Genomic DNA, 19,191 nt, shown 5'->3' with positions numbered 1-19,191 from the left:
CCCACACTCACCCACACTCACCCTCACTCACACTCACCCACCCTCACTCACCCTCACCCTCACTCACCTTCACCCTCACTCACCCTCAACCCCTCACCCTCACTCACCCCCACTCACCCTCAACCCCTCACCCTCCCTCACACTCATTCACCCTCAACCCCTCACCCTCACTCACCCTCAACCCCTCACCCACACTCACCCACACTCACCCACACTCATACTCACCCTCACTCACCCTCACCCTCACTCACCCTCAACCCCTCACCCTCACTCACCCTCAACCCCTCACCCACCCTCAACCCCTCACCCTCACTCACCCTCAACCCCTCACCCTCAACCCCTCACTCACCCTCACTCACCCTCAACCCCTCAGCCTCACCCTCACTCACCCTCAACCCCTCACCCTCAACCCCTCACTCACCCTCACTCACCCTCAACCCCTCAGCCTCACCCTCACTCACCCTCAACCCCTCAGCCTCACCCTCACTCACCCTCAACCCCTCACCCTCACTCACCCTCAACCTCATGCTAAAGATTTACAAAAAAAACCATTAACAATTCTAAAAGCACTAACTCTAATGCTGCGAGACCTATTGCATTTCTAATGCTTGTTATCATAGCCGTGCCTCTTTGCGAAGCCCTCAAGCTGCTTCCTGATAGGGCGCAGAGCCGCCGCAAGGGCCTGCTGTACAGTTTGTGGGACCGTGGTCTCCATAGCCCTGTTCACAGAGGACTGGACAGAGGCGTCCAAGACATTAACCAAGTTGTCCTCCAAGACAGCCTCCTGCTGCCCGTCATAAGTCTCCTCCTCAGCATACTCCTCTTGGTACTCCTCCCATTCAGCCATCTTCAGGGTGGCGTGAAATTGTAACAATATGTATGCAATACAAGTATCACAGGGTTCTGAGTCCTTTACGTGGCCACAAGGAAGGTAAGGGTTGGGGGGGTCAGCACACCAGAATCAGTTCACCTAAGACCCCCTCAGCAAAGCTGTAATCTGCAGGATCAGTGATCCAGGCCAATATCCCAATTCACAGAGGTGTGCGCACTCTTTCCTGGCCAGAATTGTACAGCCTGGTACAGGTGATCTCTAGGGCAGAGCGATTACCGTTTTCAACACGTTTCAATCAGTGGGATTTTTGCGCTGTGCACACGCCGCCCAAACGGGACTGAAAAACAGCCCAAAACTAGCCCAAATTCAGCGCTTTTGGGAGGGCGTCGCAGCCGAGAGCCACCCGGTACCAGTAGCGTCACAGGGCGAGCAGGGGAGCCCTTGCGCATGCGTGAGTAGCTCGCGTCAAAACGTGGAGATCGGGAGATTAACCGGGAACCCAGGCTCAGTGACAATAAGGTAACGGTCTGCCCCACGCCTGAATCCGCGTGAATCGATGCCACATATGAAATGTAAAGCAAAGTAGGCAGGGCCAAGGAGACGCGTTCACCACCAAGCGCTCGCCCGCTACAGCACCAGTCCCTCAAACTAGTCAGAAATCACAAAGTCATGACAGTGATAAACATAGCATTAACAAGCCATCAATAAATTGTAATATTGTTAAAGAAATCATTCAATAACCACACAAAGAAGCTAAACAGCAGATGGTGGGAACAAAGTGCACTTATCTCGCTGTGAGCAGCAAAGAAAGAGGAAGATGGCGGCACGCCAGGGGTTCTTATGGACTATGGAGGCGTGCCAATGAACATGTCATCATGGGAAATGTAGTTTGTTTATTGTTATTTAATGAAAATATGCATTTTCATTGGCTGCTGTGATGTTTGCAGTAAGGAATAAGAAGCATAATCTGAAGCCTCCGGTCCTGTAATAGAATTGAGAGTTCTTGACAGGTTAGAAATGTTTTTATTCTTGTCGTGATCTTCCTATCTGAGGCTTCTGTCGTCACAACACATCACAAAATTATATAATATACACATGTTAATTTATTACATCTTTGAATAGTACACATTTTTGTTTTTATTTTTTTGCTTCTCGTTGGAAACTAAGTATTTTATATTAATTCAAAACTTTCTCTCAAATGCATTGTCTTCTTTTCCCTGTTCGGAAAAATATATTTGTCTGCTGTTTCGTCGTTGTACATTGACCCAGGCCACCCATCCAAATATGGCCGCCGCGTTCAATTTCTTTTCCCACAAGCCCGCGGGAGAAATTGCTCGAGTCATTGTAGACGAGACAGTCTAATAGTCTAGTCTCTATGATTAAACCTTAAATAAACTCTCGCGATATCGCGACCTCGTTCTTTTTGCTGTAAGCGGTTGCACAGACTCCGTCTGCGACATTTCCAAAGGCGGAAATAGAAATAAAAGAATCCTGAAGCGGAAAGAGGAGTCTACTGGGAACGGACTTACGACGTTCTCATGCGGGCCACGCGCTACGGTCGTAACCGTACACCGATTCCCCGCGCCGCCTGCGGTGAGTGTTGACTCCAAGATAAGAGGCCTTTACCGTGAGGGAGGCTTTCCTGCTAGCAGATATTCTGGATATGTGGTTTGGTGATCGGCCTGTTGCTAGGGGTCGTTTTCGTCTCTGCAGTTACAGGCAGGCGTCGTTAATCCGCAGGCTGTGAGCAGACAATAGTATTTTGCTCCGCGCCGGTTAGGATGACGATGTGCCCCGCCCCAAAATAGGCCACATGTTATTAGAGTCGCACAACATGTTTTAGAACCTAAACTGTACATATCACGCGTGCATTAATCTAGAACTCTAAAATGGTAATTACCAGTTAAGGTACCCCCCTGCCCCCCCTCCCCTAAGGCTAACTACATGTATTACATATGAGATGGACGGTAACACATACATTAACGGGACGGCGGTAGTGCTAAAGGCCGCAACGGAGTAGTAACCACTATGTAATAGGAATATAATTTGAAAAATGAGGCTGTAGTAACTCTTGAACGCGAAACTTTATTTTTGTATTTATTTTTTGTGCTGCAACTAAGGTCACAAGTTGCCAGCGACGCATCTAGCGTGATGTCACGAGGCGTCTTCTGCAATTCCTAACTTTGACCGTACAGCACGTTGCTCGGGCTGTGTTAATGTTTAAGGCGTAATGGGCTTACAATCCAAATATACAAATCTATATTGGTTGGTCTCACACTTCACTTTTTACACGAGGGCTCCTTGGTATATTTTGTTTCGGGTAGTTCTATCTAGTGCAACCGCACAAGAAACAAAAATCAAAACAGCGAGAGTTAGCCTCTGATATGTAATCCCTTCGGGTGATCTAATAGTGAGAAGAACTCAATGGCTTAAGCTGACTGCAAAGGTCCACTATTTATCCTCCTGCCACAGATTCCATCTCCACAGGAGCAATCTAAAATATCCTGTTTCAAAGGCAAATAACTACCTTTTAGCCATGTTGTTCGTAGCATCTGTGCATCATGGCTAAAGGTAAAGTTAGGAGAGAATTTTTTTTTCTTCTAGTTTTACTTTTAGCCGCGTTGCACATCTATGTTGCTGTCATTTGAAATGAAATTATTTATTGTTTAAGTTAATTAAAACCATAACATTCACGCTGTTGTACAACGTGGCTAATAAACATGGGCAATGCCAATAGATATTGCAAAGTCGAGACCAATTTGCTTTGCCAGTGTATTTAACACCTTGCTTTTGGAGACACCCATTGCAGCATGCTTGTGATGGCGCATTGAAGGTAATTGTCATAAAGTTGGACCACCCTGGAAAAAGGCTGTATCTGTATTTATTTTTTTGCATATGGGGTAGGCAGGATCAGTAGCCAGGTTCTGACATTGGTACTTTCTAAGTAATTATTGGCATAAGAAGGCGCCTGTTACAAAATATTCCGCCTGTCACGCCTGAGGTATTCTTGTAGGGGGGCACACGTTGTAAATTGGGGTGGGGGCAGTAACTCCTGTAGGCGTTTGGATTAGTAAAGTAGGAGATTACATAAATATTTCACGAGCCCACGTTCAGGGCATGCTTTTTTTTTTTTTAGCACATATATATGAAAATTGTACTTTAGAGCCGCTCCTTCACCCATTTTTTAAAAAATTTTGGGACGGTGGGCGAACCACCGACAGAACCTTTCTAAAATCTTGACTCACTCAAATGTCTTGTCGAAAACACTTGGCGGTTGTTTGATAAGATTATAAGAAGGAATGGTTGAAGAAACGCAGTGGAGAGTAAACAGATGCACAGAGAAAGGGCTGATGCCGTGCTTGCATCTAAAAATGAACATGGTCACTTTTTTTTTTTTTAAACCACCAGTTAAATGGGTTCAACCTCCTTGTGCTGGCCTTGTCCGTATAAGAGGCCAGTGCACTCGGCTCGAATGCTTTATATGCCGAAAATAGTCACCTGGTCTACATGTTTCTTCATTACTGCTCTTCGTAAGTTTAAGAGTGCAAACCGGATAGAATAGCCACATTAAGTCTGGTAGCTGGTTACTTGTAACGGTGCTCAGATCGTATTGGTTTTTCTTCAACAGATTAGTGCAGTGGTTCCCAAACTTTTTGGACCCGTGGCTCCCTTGACCGGGTTGGCGGTTGGCCGAGGCTCCCCACCATTTTTTTTTTTTGCCGGTGGGTCAGGCAGAGCACTGTGCTAGGCACGGATTTTTGGCTTCAGTGTTTTAGGCCACGCCCTTTGTTGCATCGGCCACGCACTTTGAGCCCCCCTCCCCATACCCCCGTTTTTTTTCATCCCACTTGGGGTCCTGAATTTGCATGGTTGTAGGAGTGCTTCTCCCAACACATTTTACCTAGAATTCCTGATGAGTTCTGCAGTACAAAGTGTGGGAAACATGCAGTATTACCTTGTTAACTCTTTGTTCTTACTATGAAACTCATAAAGGGGAGAGAATGCCACACCCTGGCGCCTCAGTTTACCAGGTGTGAAACATGTGGGTGTGGGGGGGGGAGAGATAATTGAGGCTGTGTGTCCTGCCGCTGTGATCACTTATCAAAGGTGCTCAGGTGCGCATTGTTTCCTTGAACCATAAATTCTGTAATCTTATGTAATGCAGAAAAGTACAGGAAGATCTACAGGCACTTCACTTAAGAATGTGATGGAAGTTACATGTAAAAGGTTACAAGGAATTGAGGATTATTCCTCGGGTTCTGCGCTCTTGTCTCACATTTATTGATAGATTTTAACCTTATACTTCCCTATTTAACAATCATGATGTAGATAACACGGCTGATGCCACGAGTTGGAGTTATTTTGTTATTTTTACAAATGTGAACATTGTCTGGGAAAAGGGTCCACATTATTAGTACTAGTTTAACACCCAAATGCAGCAATAAACATCTGAAAAGTAACCAGTCAAAATTTGCGACTGACTTTCAGCTGTGTGGCAACACTTGTAGCTGCACGTCAATAATGTGTAAAGAAATAAGTGCATAATGACAATTGTTTTTCTTAGGAGCCCCGCTTCCGGTGATGTTGAATGCCAAGGCTGCCTAGATTTTACTCAAGTTTCCACCTTTCTTCCACCACCCTATACGCCCTGTCCCTTTATCTCCCTCTTAAAATTGTTTCTCCATTCCTGACTTTTCCCCTTTGTCACAGTTTTCCTCCCTTTCTCTTTCCTTTCTCCCTTTTCTGGCTTTCTCTCTTCCTGTGCCAAAGTTTGCTAACGAGAAGTAGGCTCAGCCCTAAAAATATGTGCCTGACCCACCACCCTCGTCCACATACAAATTAAGCAATTTATTTTCGGCTGCCTAGGGCCAAAGAGCTACCGCTCTTTAATAACATAATTGCAGGCTATTTCTGGCCATCACCCAATCTCCTTCTTGCAAGTCATAGTCCGATGTTTTTCCTAAATAGCGGGGGCTCCTAGAGAACCCTTCATACTCCACAGGACATGTTGCATGGGCTTGGATTTGCTGGGACTGCAGCCGGTGACAGAGGGGATGTGTTTTGAGCTGGAAAGGAGGGGCGGGGTACAGCTGCCCAGTCCGGTCGGGCGCTCTTGAAGAGTGTGTGCGGTGGGGGTGAGCTTCTCGCAGCCTGTGATTGCAGGAATGGGGGCGGGAGATGGCGAGAGAGCGCTCTGCGCCAATGTTTTGAAGAGCACATGCGATGTGGCAGGTGGCATTTCTTTCACCCCCCCCCCCCCCCCCCATCCTGCGCAGTGCCCCTGGCTTCTCATCACGGCGCACTGGGGTGCCGCGGCGCACACTTTAGGAACCACAGGATTAGTACATTGCACAACAGCATCGCAGGTACTTTACTAGGTAGTCACTATTGAACAATCCACACGCCGAAGCAATTCACACCGGATACCTATGTTTTTATTTGTATGCAAGCCCAGGTCGATTTCCAAGTTTGATGTAGCCCATGATAATTGTAATGTACTCGTAGGACAGGACGTGGGAGTGATACCGGCTGGGGATCCCTATGTTTGGAGAACCATCTTTAATACAATTCCCATTATTTTAATTAATGAAACATAACCTGTTTGCTCAAACTACTGGCTAATCAGGCGGGGTAATATGTAACCCATTAGCCCATTCATTCTAGCAGAGATAAAGTGAGACTTTACCCTTGCCTGTAGTTAAATCGGAGTATTCTCAGTATGTTTTAATCTAACTATAATACCAGGAATTTGCGAGGGAACTAAGAAATTCTACGCTATGGGTCAAGGTCAAAGTTTGCTGCACTAAACAATAAGTTACTTATTTGGTGATGCGCCCCTATTACTTTGCTAAAAAGGGCATCTTTCACAATGCTATTTTTGCAAGCAAAATGTGAATCCAGTAGTTGAGAGTGCTATTTCTAAATCGATAGTGTAATTTTCATTGCTTTTAAAATTATATTTACATGTTTTAGGCTTTTTTGGTCATAGCACCCATTAGCTTGCCAATTTTCCCTCTTTATAAAGTCACCGATTAATACATGCTTTATTTTACTAATTACTATAGCTTTCTAATGAGCTTTTTTTATTTGATCTTTAGGTGACGGAGGAACAGAACAGCATGAAGCTGATGGGCCCCACGTAAAGCTAGGGAGAATACTGCCTTCTGCTTGGTCAGCAGAGCCTCAGTCTCCTACCACGACCATGTCGTCTCAGTCCTCTCCTGGTCCAGCTGATGACATGGATCTTCTCTCCAGCATGGAGCTGGCACAGCTTCTTGGACACGACGGACATGATCAGTGCTGGGATGCTCACTTGCATAAGGAAATGTGGAATGATGACAATTCGGTGAGCATGTCTGAGTCCGATACACTGCCTTTTGGGGATTTATTGCAGCAGCTGGTGCGCTGCGACAAGACTGAAAACCGTGGCAGTTCTTCACCTGTTGATGGTCCCCATAACCGGGTGAATGGAAAAAACTCTACCAGGAAGCTGAATGGCACATATGAGCCTGCCAAAACTAACAAGAATGCCTTGGCTGCAAGGCTAAACCGTCTTCGCAAGAAGGAGTATGTAATGGGGCTTGAGGAGAAAGTTTCTTGTTTGTCTTCAGAAAACATGGAGCTGAAGGAGGAGAATCGGAAACTTGGCAAACGAGTGCACGACCTGGAGGAAGAAACCAAGTACTTAAAGGCCGTTCTTGCCAATGAAAGTGTGCTGTCCCAGCTGTTGGGGAGACTGACTGGAGTGAAAGGCATGATGCTCACCACGTCCCTCTTCAGGGAATACGACGAGGAGATGGACCATGACTATGCATTGCCGAGGAAGAGGGTGAAGGTGGAAGAGCAGGAGAGCACGTCTGGTGGCATCTGTCTGCATGTGGACAAGGAGAAGGTGTCGGTGGAGTTTTGCTCCTCCTGTGCCAGGAATGCATGTTCTACAGTCAAAATGTAGGGTCAAGTACTTGCTATTTTACAACTTTTACATTTGACATGCCCTATTCTGAGAAATACATGTAAATCATAATTGTATAAGTTGGACATCTTCAGTGGGCGGACAGCTAGGAAGCCATCTTAATATTGGTTGATCACTAGTTTAAAGCATGCTTGTGAGATACCTATGTACATTATACTTTACTATTAAACCTTTTTGACAGTTTGTTTTTTAGGTGATTTCCCTGCCCTGCTCCGTTGTAGGGGTTAAAGAACAGTCGTTTTCGCCTCGCAACCTGGTAAGGATCTATATGATTACCATAATGCGGAAAAGAGAGTTCATAGTTTGTTTGAAGAACAGAAATGTTTCTAAGAAAATGAGGCCACAGCATAGTATACATTACAGAAGTGCTCTTTTTTGTAAATAGTTTGCAGTGCTCTGATGTGTACAGTTTTCTTATGGTCATTGCACAAATGACCTGTATGAAAAACGTGGCAATAGTAAATTTGAATTGCCACTACATATTGGGGTTCTCGAGCACTTGGGGATAGCTACATAGTGACTAGTCTACCAAAGAGACTCCTCCCTGAAGGTTAGGTGATCTCAATCAGATCCTCACTTTTTTGGCAGCCACAACCTCTTTTGACTCTGCTGGCTGTGCTCTTAATACTGGTTGTTTTTCTATATACTGTTTTTTGATATAGTTGAATATGGCCTATAAAGTAACCAAGCACCTGCCATGTTGTATGATCGAGGTCCATTATGCAGTTTTCCATTGCAGCGTCCAAGTAGCAACATTTTATTTGGTCTTGGCCGTTTGTAAACAAGTGTACTGCAATATATGGTTAGTTGTACAGGCAGTACTAAAATGTGTGGAGTGTGGCAATAAAGTAATTCCCCACCCCTCTCCAAGCGCCTTGGGACCCTCTGGGTATGTAGCGCGCTATATAAATTAATTGACTTGACATTTACATAGTTCCAATATCCATGGAGTTTTCAACTGCATCGGGGAGCAGGTTCATTAGAACCGCCTAGTGTGCCATTTTATCCTGGGACGTTATTTATAAAAACAAATTGCTCTCTCCCTACGATGTCCAGATCGTAGGCTAAATGTAGCTATGATTTGTGTATTTTTGTAATTGAACAATTGAGATACTTAAGGGATACACGAGGACCTGAAGAGTGAATCTAAGAGGGTTACAACCAAAAACATGAGTCATCACTTTCTGTATTGAAAGTGGGGTTTTAGAAGTCTTACGAATAGACCTGAGCAGACCACCAAGTTGAGCATTGCATTTGGCATACAGGTTTTGAAGCTATTGGCAGTAGGAAAGTGAAGACTCAAGTTGAGCACGCGTATATATGTATATGTATATATGTGTGTGTATATGTATATGTATATGTGTGTGTGTATGTATGTATATATATATATATATATATATATATATATATATATATATATATCTCTATCTCTCAACCAAGTTGACTCCTTTGTTTAAACTCTGGCGCTCTGATGTGCACGGGTGCCTTTACTTTCGGCAGGAGTTCAGCCGATCGTAAATCCACAACAATTTCAATCCTTCATTGAAAACAAGTAGGAAAGCACACGAGTGATTTTCAAAATTACAGCGATTTTTATTTCACGCTTGCCAATAGCCCAACGAGTTTCATCTTATCACAAGGCTTGTTCACGGGAACCAGCCTTGTGAAACGCGTTGGGCTATTGGCAAGCGTGAAATAAAGTTGCTGTAATTTTGAAAATCACTCGAGTGTGCTTTCCTACTTGTTTTCAATAAATGATTGAAATTATTGTGTATGTATATATATATATATATATATATATATATATATATATATATATATATATATATTGCAATGAGGTACAATATCTATTTTTCAGAAAAGCCCCAGTATTCAAATGGGTGGCCGAGGTAATACCTTTGGTCCGTTCCCTTAGCTATGATGCTGCAATACTTTGCTCAACTTCTCCTTGTCTATGGCAGCTGTGGGAGTAAGGTGGGGAGTGCCGTTGACCCCTGGAGGGACATTGCCTTGTTATGTTGGGACAGATTTCTTACACATGTTATCCCATCAACCAGGCTGTGGGCGATCACTGAACTTGTAGTTTTATTTTGGTAAAAATTGGATCGTTCTTGCACTTGAGAATCAATATGTATTTGTAGACTAATTTGTTGTATAAAAATGCTAAATGCTTGCACAGAGCTAATTAATTGATTTTTAAAGATGTCTATGTAAAGTGAGGTTCCACAAAGAAATTGCATTTATTACAATTTTCAAACCAGAGTGCTAGTTTTGAGCGAGAACTAGCTGGGCCTGCCAATCATTCTTTAAAAAATAAGTGCATTTTATAAATCATGTTATTTGATAAGCCATACCCACTTATTCAGGGGTTGCATCCATATTTTTTTGTGAAACCTCGCTCTCTGACATTGTATATGTATATTTAGCATCCTTATTTTTCTTTATGCTAAAGTGGAATCAGCTGTTCTGGGGCAGAAGATACGGGACCAGCTCCTGGCCACGTTTCCTGCTTTTATTAAAAGGTAGTATAACAAGACTAAAAGGTAAAATGAGGGCTTGTCTTTTTATGAAAAGTCTGTAACTATTGGTTTAGCTAATTTTGTTTCCAATATCTCAATTGTTACATTGGCTTGTAAGAAAGTGTTCTGCTAAATTGTATGAGCTGTTAAAGGTTGTGTCCCTTTTCTTGTTTAGAGTTCTTTATAGGAGCTACATAGAAAAGAATTGAATGCAAATGTTAAGTCTTACCACACTGTGCTCATTTATCCAGATTGCAAAGAAAACTACTTGAATATTTGTGAACTGTTTGTGCTGCATTTATTCAACTAATGCAAGTGTTGAAATAAAACTTTGTATGTTAATTTAGGTTTGAGCTTGAGGCTTTTGTATCATTTTTTTAAATGACTGAATGCTCCCTTTCTGGTGTACAGAGTTTTTCCCCTCTCTCAATGCTGAAACTCTAGTGTTTGATTTCTATCATTGCATAGTGTCCACAAATAATTTGCATTTGCACATTGAGTTTACCAGGTTGGTATTATGCCCATCCACCATCTTTATGTGGTGGAACTGCCACATTCAGAGTTCCCTTATATTCTTAAATTCATTCAACATCTACATCTGAAATAATGGAGTGCTTTTCTGTTGGACCTGGGGTTACCAGACCACATAGGGTAGCCTGACACACAGTAGGAAGGTCCTTCCAAAGGCAAAAGTGTTAAGCTTGCGTCACACCCTCACCGTAACTCAGTGTCCATCCATTCCAAAAATAACACTACACCAGTTAAGAAAAATTCGGTTCACTTTTATAAAAGAATTCTGTATACTCTCGCTTATTTCATCTGACAGTTTTGTCACTATTCACATTAAGTATTTCTCCCCCAATCAATTCAGCAATACATTGTTTCTTAACTCACTGGGGGCAACACGTGCATCATGAATTCTATAATAACGGCATTTCCTAGGTTAAACTGGCCTGATCAATTAGGAAGCAGTCTGTCACCGTCAAAAGAACAGGTGATTAGTCACAGGGGTTCAGTTGGAAGATTAACTCATACAATCAGCTTAACTAAATTGAATCAGGTGATTGACACAAATTCCGGAGTATTCTCCCCCTTCCCCCACTGAAAAGGAAAGGTTAAGCAACAATCTCAGTCATTATCAGCATTAAAAGGGTTCAATTGGCTCCTTCTGTGTTGTCACCCTCCTTTGCTTTACTTGCTCCCTTTAGCCTGAGTCCTGGTCTCAGCCTCCCCTGACTTGCCAGATCTGTGCTTCCAGTAATTAAATAAGGGGTGGGGGGTGGGGGGAGGAGGTCTCCCTTCCAGGACCTTGTTATGTTAATTCCTGGTCCCACAACAGCCCCCAGTTCCCACCTTACTTGAGACAAACAGAGTTTCGGTTTACTCCCGCCGCCACTGCGCAGTTGCAGCTAACCGGCACTCTCCACCAGACTCTCTCACCCAGCGGCGCCTCCCTCGTTGGTCAGGCCGAATGACAACCAAGCCGGCACTGAGGGGAGATCGCACTGGGTTAGCGGCGTTGCTGGTTCCTCTTCCGTCGAGCTCCTCTTCGAGTCGTCTTTATCGACTCTCCAGCAAACCGCGTCACTGGGAAGCGTGGGAGAGCAGTGGCTCCAGTCAGTTACCGCCCCCTTCTCCTCAGGCAACCAGAAGCTCACCTCCGGACCTGCGCGCCGGCAGACACTTCCTAGTCAACACTCCGCCCCCCTTCTGGGTGAAGGAATACTGCACCGAGCCTGCGCAGAATCGCGCCGCCTCAGCCTCAACCTGAATCTTGCTCAGCCACGCTACCTCAGCAGCCCTTGACTGCACCTTTTCACACAGTCAATCCCGGGTGGAGGCAGGCGAGACACACACCAGCAGTCGCAATTCTCCCCACCAGGATTTCCCAGAGCAGAGAAGGACTTTCCCAGCTGCGCTTCTAAGTGCCGGTAAGGGGTCTTGGTGGGCCTGGCACAGGCGGCAGGTGGACGCAAGGAGGGAGGGGGCAGAAGAAATAGTTAACTCCCTCAATCCTTCTGCTAGCCTTGCAGAGTCTCTCAAGGTTTTGGACAGTTCTCCAATGCTGGACAGCGGGGCTGACTTTCACACACCCCCACTACTCAAAGTCTCTCAAACTCACCCCAAGCTAGTGGTCAGACCTTTTTACTCGAGCAGACTTCCTGTCCAGGGTCAACAGGAATGCAGTCTAACAGGGTCAGGTCTGCAGGAATTGGGGGCGATGATTACAGTAAGGAGGCAACCCTTAAGAAAAAGTCCACCCTCTGAATGACCTACCCCACCTAGCACCACAGCCTGTACTCCAGCTGACCCTCTCTGAATGACAAAATGGCCGCCTTGGTACTGACCGTTTTATAGGCTAACCTCTGGCTTCCAGAACCAGCTGGAAGGTTCTGGAGTTTTCCCATATTGTCCAATGGGTCCCTTCCCTGAGGTAAAACAGTTACTAGCCACCATTTTGTGTGACTGGGTTTCCACCATTTTTAGGAGTCACCTAGGCCTAAAAAAAACTATAGGGTCAAGGAGTACCTAACCCCTAGGACAACACCTAAAAATTCCAGTGGACATAAACAAAAGTTAGGAGGCAGAAAGGGAACAGAAATAAATAACTAATAGGATGGACCACCCAAAGGGCTGACCGGTCTAACATTTTCCAATTATTTTTCCTGTACTAAGATTTCTATATACTTTGCCATTTAGAGAGCAAGATTTTCATGCGGTAAATGCTTTACATAATCAAATTGTAATATACAACGATTTTGTATTTTGATTTCGGCAACACATAAAAAGCAAACTTAAGTTATCCGGTCTTGCGCTTGACATTTCTCCTACCTTTCCCGGTTGACATTGCTTGATCTGTCTTGTTCAATATTTCTTCTTGTCCATTCATGATCAGCTCCTGTGCTGTATATCCTTGGTCTATACTGATACTGAAAAAGGAAACAATCATAAGCATTGTCTATCAGACTGGACTTGTCTCATTGAAAGTAATCCAAACTGAGACGCAGTATGAAAATCCTATTGTAGAAGAACTGGAAATGGAGCTGATTGAACCAACCAGTGTTTCGTGGCGTCCTGTTGCTTCCTCAGGGCTCTAATTTACCTAACCCAGGGCCCTCTGTAACTATATGTGTATGTCAAGCAGAAAAGCTGGGACTCTTCATTTGTCACGATCGCCAAGAGTTTAAGACAGCCAGATGGAAGTGGACTATGTGACCCTTTTGTCGAACCTGTTTTTGCTATCTTGGCGATTGTAGTAGAAGTGAAGAGCCCCAGGCTGAATGAGCTTCAATAATACCGGATTATGCCAAATGGAGAGATATATATTTACACATGGCTGGGGTTAAAGGGAATCTGGGGGAACCCTAATGAAGCGGCTGGGCGATCCAAAACTTGTTGGTTCCATCGGTCTCTGTTTCTCGTTTCGTCTGCACCATGATTTTAATATTGGTTCTCTGTTAGACAATGCTTAGATCTCAACAATAGAAATCCTATCAAATTTATATTTTTAATTCAGTTTTTCTTCTTAGTGACGATGTACACCAAGGACAATTGGCACATGAACTGGTCATTAATAGACCAGAAGAGAGAGCGAACGCGACCGATAAAGTGGTGATTGCCCATTGAGATGCAGAATGATAGCACCAATATCAAGAGAAAGATGGAGTTGGCTATTTTTTGAAGTTTTGCGGACATAAATATTTTTGTAACTTTGGTTTGATAGTGGTGCAGAGCCCGGAGTAACAAGCTATTCTATTTGGATATATTATTAAAGGTTTATATGTTGCCTAAAGGTATTGCCTGCCTGCTCTTAATCGGTTTGTTTGAAAAGCTGCTCGGTTCATTCCATTAGAGGATTGGACATTTTTATTTTTGTTGGAGGGGAATAGCAATTTCACTTAAACACGGTTTTAGTTTAAACCTAATTGTTCATCATTAGCTAAATGGTGAGAGTTGCTGCTTTAGTGTGGTGGTGGTTGAGAGGTTCACAGCTTAATAAAAGCCACATTTCTTTGTGTGGCATGTCAAACTCCACTCCTGTACTGCCCAGATTGACAATAGCTATAGTGACATTAAAAAGTGTGATAGATTGGTTTTAGATCTTTGTTTGGACAAAGTCTTCACTATTGTATGGCTGAGACTTGAGAAGGTATTTCTCAAATCTGTGATAGACCTTGTTGGCCACAACTGAGCAGGGGGGATTTCCAGTGATGCAAGGCTGTTTTTTTATTGTGTCCAAATTTAGCCCAGTGAAGTGTATGTACCACATAGTTACGTTTGGCGTTTCTTCCCCCTATTAGTAACCATTGTAGGCTTTCTGGTACTACTGAAATGAACTTGCCTGACTGTTCTTGGGGCTGCTCTCGCCACTGCTTTATGGAGTCTTCAACCTTCATTAAGAAAGCTGGCATGAAAAAAATGCCATTTTCATTGTGAGGCCTGGATAGTTATAAGCGCACTGCTTGACTGGTGTTTTGTAAAGTTGGCCTGATGGAGAATATTTTGGCAATTTCAAGCACCTCTTCTCTGAAGCTGCTACTTAAGGTGGCTAGCGGAAGTGCTGAATCGACAGGAGCAGGAAAGAGTTGACCACACTGGCTAGACTAAGGATGGATTCATGGAAGGAATACCGAACTTTCTGGGACTCTAGTGGAGCCTTACCAGCTCCATTCTTCTGGCTTTTGTTGGGTGCATCAATTTGTCCAAGGTAATCGGACATCAGCCAAAATAGTGACATGACATTTGGTTGGAGCTTTAACATCCTTAATGATTGGTATCACTTGATACTAGAAGCACCAGTGAACCTAGACCATGCCAATGATTAGCCATTGAAAAAAATGTGAACATACTGCAGAGGTACAACTTCATGTTGCTATTGCATTTATGCTTAACTGAATAAACGTGAATGATTATCTGAGAAGAGACCTAATCTACTTTAGGGCAATCTCACCTTAAATTCTGATTTTAATTTCTCTTTTGGGATTTTAATTTTTCCCTTGTTTTTAGCAACATAGCCTGCTTCAGGATCTCCCATGCAAAGAAAACAAGCAGTTGCAATACAACCGGACTCTCATTTGCGCGAGTTTCAGCTATTGCCATTGTAAGTGACGATGCCTTCTATGTATCTTGTGGTTTTTGAAACCTTATCATTTACAATGCCAATAGCTTAAACTCTCGTAAATGCGAGACCTATTGCAAATGCTTGTTCACCGAGCTATGAGGTCTCTATACGCCAAAAGTGAGGGAATGGTATGGACAAGGGAATGGAGTTTGTACAAAATCCTTGTAGGCACCTGAGGGGTTGTTTGAGGGACTAATAACTGCAATTTGGGAGAATCACATTTCATGGATGTCTTGCTTCTTGCCTTTGTGAACCTCCTTGAGTTGGTGAAGATTGTCTAGTTGAGCATGTGTGAGGTTACACTGCTTTCTGGGTGAAATAGTCGGTTTTGAACTGGTCTGTTTGCAAGGGGAAGCCACTCAAGCTCTTCACAGCGTCACAGATGTATAATCTGGCTCTGCAGGCAAGTGAAGTGCGTGAGTTAAGCACTGGTTCACTGGGGATTTAAGCAGGGCTTAATTTAAACTGGTGGTTGCCGGTGGGGGCACCAGGACTCATATTTGGGGATCAGCACTTATTTTTCTGTATTCAACATTTAGGCGAGTAAGACAGAGAAAAAGACGCAAAACTGAGTCTGTCCCAAAGATAGAAAGTAAGGACCTGCAAGAGTGAGCTAAAGGGGAAGGGGGTGTCAGGCAGTGGATTAAAGAGACATGAGGTGGATTTCGGACTAGCAGGGGCATTGTAATTATTAGGAGGGCCCTGGGCCAAACATATTTTGGGGGTCCCTGTTTGGAACCACTGGATTTTATGATCCAATTTCAGCTCTTCCATGGCCAGGTAACCGACCGTGTGCACACACTCTCTGCCAAATTAGAAATCTATCCTGGGATAGTGGCGTGTTTTCAATATTGAAATACAGCCGCAGCTCACTAATATTACTTCAAATAATCTGACACCCTCCAAGTTAGTGGTAGAAAATGGATGTAAAACCAATAATGGATCCTGAAATCCTATACATTTCTGAAAAGTAATCAAAATTCTGAATTTAGCAATGGGTCATTTGTGTAGATCCTTCAAGATTTTCCTGTTGAAAGTAACAGTTTAAACTGTAAAATGTTGAAATGGAGTTGAGAAGAAAACAGCCATTTGTGCCTCCATTTTCACTTGTAACTTATTCTAACAATGGCATTTTTTTATAGCAATATACCGTTACAATCCTGGCTGCGGGGATATATCAGGCTTGTAGATGAGCCAATAATTGAGCTGCGCCTAGGAATGTTTATTTCATTGTGTACTGGGAATACAGAAAATCTTTTGGTAAAAGAATTGGAATCCAATTGGAATCCAGGAAACCTATCTCAAATGGGAACAAGATATAGAGTTTAGAAGCAGTGTTTATTTGCACATTGTGGGTAGCCATACTAGCATGTGAATTAGGGGTATTTTTTCAAAATGTCGTCTTTTTTACACATGGTCTTAATCAGAAAATTTGTAAGGAGCACAACTTACCTGTGAGGGTTTAAGGTACTGGAGGGGGGGGGGGGGAGGATGCTGCTATCGCGCAAAGAGCCATGTCTTGAGTCTTCTGAAGGTCCGAGAGTCTTTGGTCTGGCGTAGGTGGATGGGGTCTTGGTGGTGAGGTGGGAGAACAATCTGCAGCTCTTCGGATGCAGGGGACTGTGGTGAGGGTGTAGGCGGCGGAGCGAAGTTGGCGGGTGGGGGTGTAGAAGCTGAGTCGTCTGTTGTAGGCTGGTCCGGTGTTGTGGAGTGCCTTATGTGCATGGGTGAGGAGCTTGAAGGTTATCCTCTTGGTGACAGGGAGCCAGTGCAGGTCTCTCGTGGGGTGTGATGTGGCTGCGGCGGGGGATGTCTAGGATCGGGCGTGCAGAGGCGTTCTGGATGCGTTAAAGTTGTTTCAGGAGTTTGGCCGAGGCTCCTGCGTAGAGGGCATTTCCGTAGTCCAGCCTGCTGCTGACGAGGGCTTGGGTGACAGTGTTACTCGTTTAGGTGGGGATCCACTTATAGATCTTGTGGATGGTGTTGAAGCAGGAGGAAGAGACGGCGTTGACTTGCTTTGTCATAGAGAGGATGGAGTCGAGGATGACCCCTAGGTTGCGTGCGTGCGTGGTCGGTGGGTGTTATAGCTGTTCCCAGTGCAGTCGGTCACCAGGAGTCGTCACAGGCTGAGGGGGTGGATTAGAGGATGAGGACTTCCAACTTGTCAGAGTTCAGCTTCAGTCGGCTGTTCTTCATCCACTCAGCGACTGCTTTCATTCCTTCGTGGAGGTTAGTTGTGGCAGCGTGGGGATCCTTGGTGAAGGAGAGGATCAGATGGGTGTCATCGGCGTAAGATGATGAGGTCGCGGGACGTGGGCGAGCGGTGCCATGTAGATGTTAAACAGCGCTGGGATGAGCTCTGGGGTACGCTGCAGATCTCAGTGGCTTTGAAGCGGAAGGGGGGAGGCGGACGCTCTGCCTTCTGATGGAGAGGAAGGGGGTGGTCCAGTCCATGGCCTTCTTTTGGATCCTGGTTTCGTGGAGGCGTGTGCGTAGTGTGCGGTGGCAGACCGTGTCGAAGGTGGCTGACAGGTCCAGGATAATGAGGGCCACGATTTCTCCGTTGTCAAGCAGGGCCCTGATGTCGTCAGTTGCGGCGATGAGGGCAGTTTCGGTGTTGTGGTTGCTGCGGAATCCTGACTGGAACTAGTCCAGGATGCTGTTCTCCTCGAGGTAGCGGGTGAGTTGTTTGTTGATGGTCTTCTTGATGACCTTCGCCGGGAACTGGAGCAGGGAGATGGGCCGGAAGTTCTTGAGGTCCTTGGGGTTCGCCTTGGGTTTCTTGAGTAAGGCGTTGATCTCGGCATGCTTCCAGCTCTCTGGTAAGGTTGCAGTCTCAAAAGAGATGTTGATGGCTTTCTGGAGATGGGGCGCGATAGTGGTGCTGGCTTTGTTGAAGATGTGGTGTGGGCATGGGTCTGACGGCGATCCGGAGTAGATGGTGTTTATGATTTTGATTGTGTTGTCGTCTATGTTGGTCCAGGAGTGCAGGCGGATAGTGGTCGTGGGGATGAGGGTCTCGGTGGTTGTCAGGCGGTCGTGGCGGTGAAGCTGTCGTGGATGTCTGCGATCTTGCGATGGAAGAAGGTGGAAAGTATGTCGCACAGGTCTAGCGAGGGTGGTATGTCGTTGGTGTTGGAGAGTTCCTTTACAATGTTCAAGAGCTCCTTGCTGTTGTGCGCGTTGTCTAAGCAGTCTTTGAAGGGGGCCCTTTTGGCGGATCTGATGAGTTGATGGTGTCTGCGGGTGGCTCTCTTGTGGGCTGCATAGCTGTCTGGTGTTCGTTCCCGGTGCCATTTCTTCTCAAGCTTTTGGCAGGTTTGCTTGGAGGCCTGGAGTTGTTCAGTGAACCAGCTGGCTTTCTTGCTGGTGTAGCTGTTGGAGGGTTTCTTGAGCGGGGCGAGGGTGTTGGCGCAGTTGTCGATCCACTGTTTGAGGTTGCAGGCGGCGATATCGGTGTGGGCTCCGGGTGAGGGTGGTGGTTAGCTGGTCTTCTGTGACTTTGCTCCAGCAGTGGCGAGGGATCTGTTGGGTGCGTGGTGGGTTTCCGGAGGTTGAAGTGGGTGAAGTTCGGTGGTGTGGTTTAAGGAGACGTGCTTGTGGCCGGCGGAGTGGGTGGGTGTTGTGACGAGTTGTCTGAGTCCGAGGATGTCTATCAGGGTGGTGGAGTTGGTGTCGTCGTTGTTCTTGAGGTGGAAGTTCAGGTCCCAGAGGAGGATGTAGTCTGTGGAGGCGGGGGTGTGCG

General features: G+C 45.2%; 1 protein-coding gene across 3 annotated transcripts in view; it reads left to right on the top strand.

Annotated features, from left to right (window-relative positions):
• Positions 1-2,238: 2,238 nt before the first annotated feature.
• The window catches only part of CREBZF (CREB/ATF bZIP transcription factor), a 97,933-nt gene continuing 80,980 nt past the window's right edge, over positions 2,239-19,191 (top strand). For 2 of the 3 annotated variants that reach the window (XM_086933922.1, XM_086933923.1), the window contains exons 1-4: positions 2,239-2,425; positions 6,931-7,780; positions 7,987-8,061; positions 10,258-10,327. In XM_086933922.1, the coding sequence (XP_086790048.1) occupies positions 2,371-2,425; positions 6,931-7,780; positions 7,987-8,002 (921 nt within the window). In that variant the 5' untranslated portion in view covers positions 2,239-2,370 and the 3' untranslated portion in view covers positions 8,003-8,061; positions 10,258-10,327. Of the gene's footprint in view, positions 2,426-6,930; positions 8,062-10,257; positions 10,328-19,191 lie in introns of all 3 variants that reach the window. The other variant, XM_086933924.1, reaches the window with a different exon arrangement.

The sequence above is a fragment of the Lissotriton vulgaris genome, chromosome 8 (genome assembly GCF_964263255.1).
Source record: "Lissotriton vulgaris chromosome 8, aLisVul1.2, whole genome shotgun sequence".
Lineage (NCBI taxonomy): Eukaryota > Metazoa > Chordata > Amphibia > Caudata > Salamandridae > Lissotriton > Lissotriton vulgaris.
The sequence above is the reverse complement of the archived record's forward strand: the minus strand, read 5'-3'. Positions and strand labels throughout refer to the sequence as shown.